The sequence below is a fragment of the Mesitornis unicolor genome, unplaced genomic scaffold (genome assembly GCF_000695765.1).
Source record: "Mesitornis unicolor isolate BGI_N332 unplaced genomic scaffold, ASM69576v1 scaffold26525, whole genome shotgun sequence".
Taxonomy (NCBI): Eukaryota; Metazoa; Chordata; class Aves; order Mesitornithiformes; family Mesitornithidae; genus Mesitornis; species Mesitornis unicolor.
In genome coordinates, this window is record NW_010183931.1 from 14,767 (window position 1) to 16,391 (window position 1,625).

The 1,625-nt window shown below is 44.5% G+C and overlaps 1 protein-coding gene across 1 annotated transcript in view; it reads left to right on the forward strand.

The window, feature by feature from the left end:
- The window catches only part of C1S (complement component 1, s subcomponent), an 8,298-nt gene extending 6,890 nt beyond the window's left edge, over positions 1-1,408 (forward strand). Inside the window, exon 11 of the mRNA XM_010184312.1 lies at positions 615-1,408. Within this exon, the coding sequence (XP_010182614.1) occupies positions 615-1,408 (794 nt within the window). The remainder of the gene's footprint in view (positions 1-614) is intronic.
- Positions 1,409-1,625: the final 217 nt, after the last annotated feature.

Consider the following 1,625-nt stretch of genomic DNA (forward strand, 5'->3'; position numbering starts at 1 on the left):
TGCTGAACCTTATAGGACATTTTACTCGAAGAGCATGGAGCATCTCTGCACCCATAAGACTCACAGATAAGATCTCCATTAACCCACTGCTAACTTACTAAAAGAATGGAGAGGAAAAATGAGAAGTGACAAACATCAGTCACAAACCTGAACACTTAACCTGAGACTGTCTGGAGTTCACAAAAAAAACCAACCCAAGACACAAAAAATTTTAAAGAACAGTGTCATATTTTTAAGAACTTAAGCAAATATTGTTTCAGAGACAATCCCTTCACCTAACTGGAATGCAATTAAATGGAGAGTTTTGACATACCCAACACTGGCAGGGTGACAATAGCTGTGAATGTTCTGCTTTCCAGAAAAATAATTTGACAAGTCTTTTCAGCCTAAATTGAATGTTGATAGTAGTTTTGCTGGAATTTTCATAAATTTCTCTGTAAATACAAGTTGTGAACTTTGTGACATAGAATATAAATGCTGGTTACTCAGAATAAAGAATGATTTAGAGGACACAAGAAGGAGGGGACTATGGGCTTTTTAGCGGTACCTAAGAACTCCCTATTTGTAACTGCTGATTCTCCCATCTGGTTCCTCTTTCTTTCTTTTCTTTCAAGTCTGTGGGATGCCTAGTAAACCCATCCGAGAGAAAGCAAAGATTTTTGGAGGCACCCTTGCAGAAAAGGGAAACTTTCCCTGGCAAGTGTATTTCGAATACCCAAGAGGAGGTGGCGTACTGATCTCTGAAAGATGGGTGATGACTGCAGCTCATGTGCTGGAGGCACATGACAAGCCCAGAATGTATGCTGGGGTAATCAATGTTGCGAGAGAATCGCTGTACCGGCAGGGCAAGGAGCTGATCCCAGAGGCTTCGTTCATCCATCCTGGTTGGAAGATGCAGTCCCCAGAAACCAGGACTGATTTTGATAATGATATTGCACTACTGAAGCTGAGGGAACCTGTGAAGATGGGCCCAAACATCTCGCCTCTCTGTCTTCCTGGTAAATCACCTGAGTATGAGCTGGAAGAAGGGACTCTGGGCTACATTGCTGGCTGGGGCCAGAGGGAGACAGGAAAATTGCCTGTTTTTCTTTGGAAGGCTCAGGTTCCCGTGGTGGACATGGATAAGTGCCGTTCCGTGAAGCCAGAGGGCTCTGCTGACTCCAATGTTTACCGATTCACTGACAATATGATCTGTGCCGGTGGTGACAAGGACAGCTGTAAGGGGGATAGTGGCGGAGCCTATTCTATCCAAGATCCTCTTGATGACAGGCGGTACTATGTGGCTGGGCTGGTCTCCTGGGGACCGAGATGTGGTACCTTTGGTCTTTACACCAAGGTAGTGCGTTATTTGGACTGGATTACAGAGACCATGAGCAAGAATGAGGATGTAGAAGATCAGCAAGATTAGCTTTTGCTCGTTTCAGTGCAGTCACCCTTTCTAAGTGCGATGGTTACACGTTCAGGCTGGCTGTGATCCTGTTCACCCTGTGTGTACAGCAGGCCTACTCATTGTGCCTGTGCTGAGTGGAGAGTCAGGAATATGTATCCATTACTTCCACTATTGTCATGTCTGGAAAGGATTTTTTCTTCCGGTCATAATAGCATAAAAGGAAGATGCTATTCTG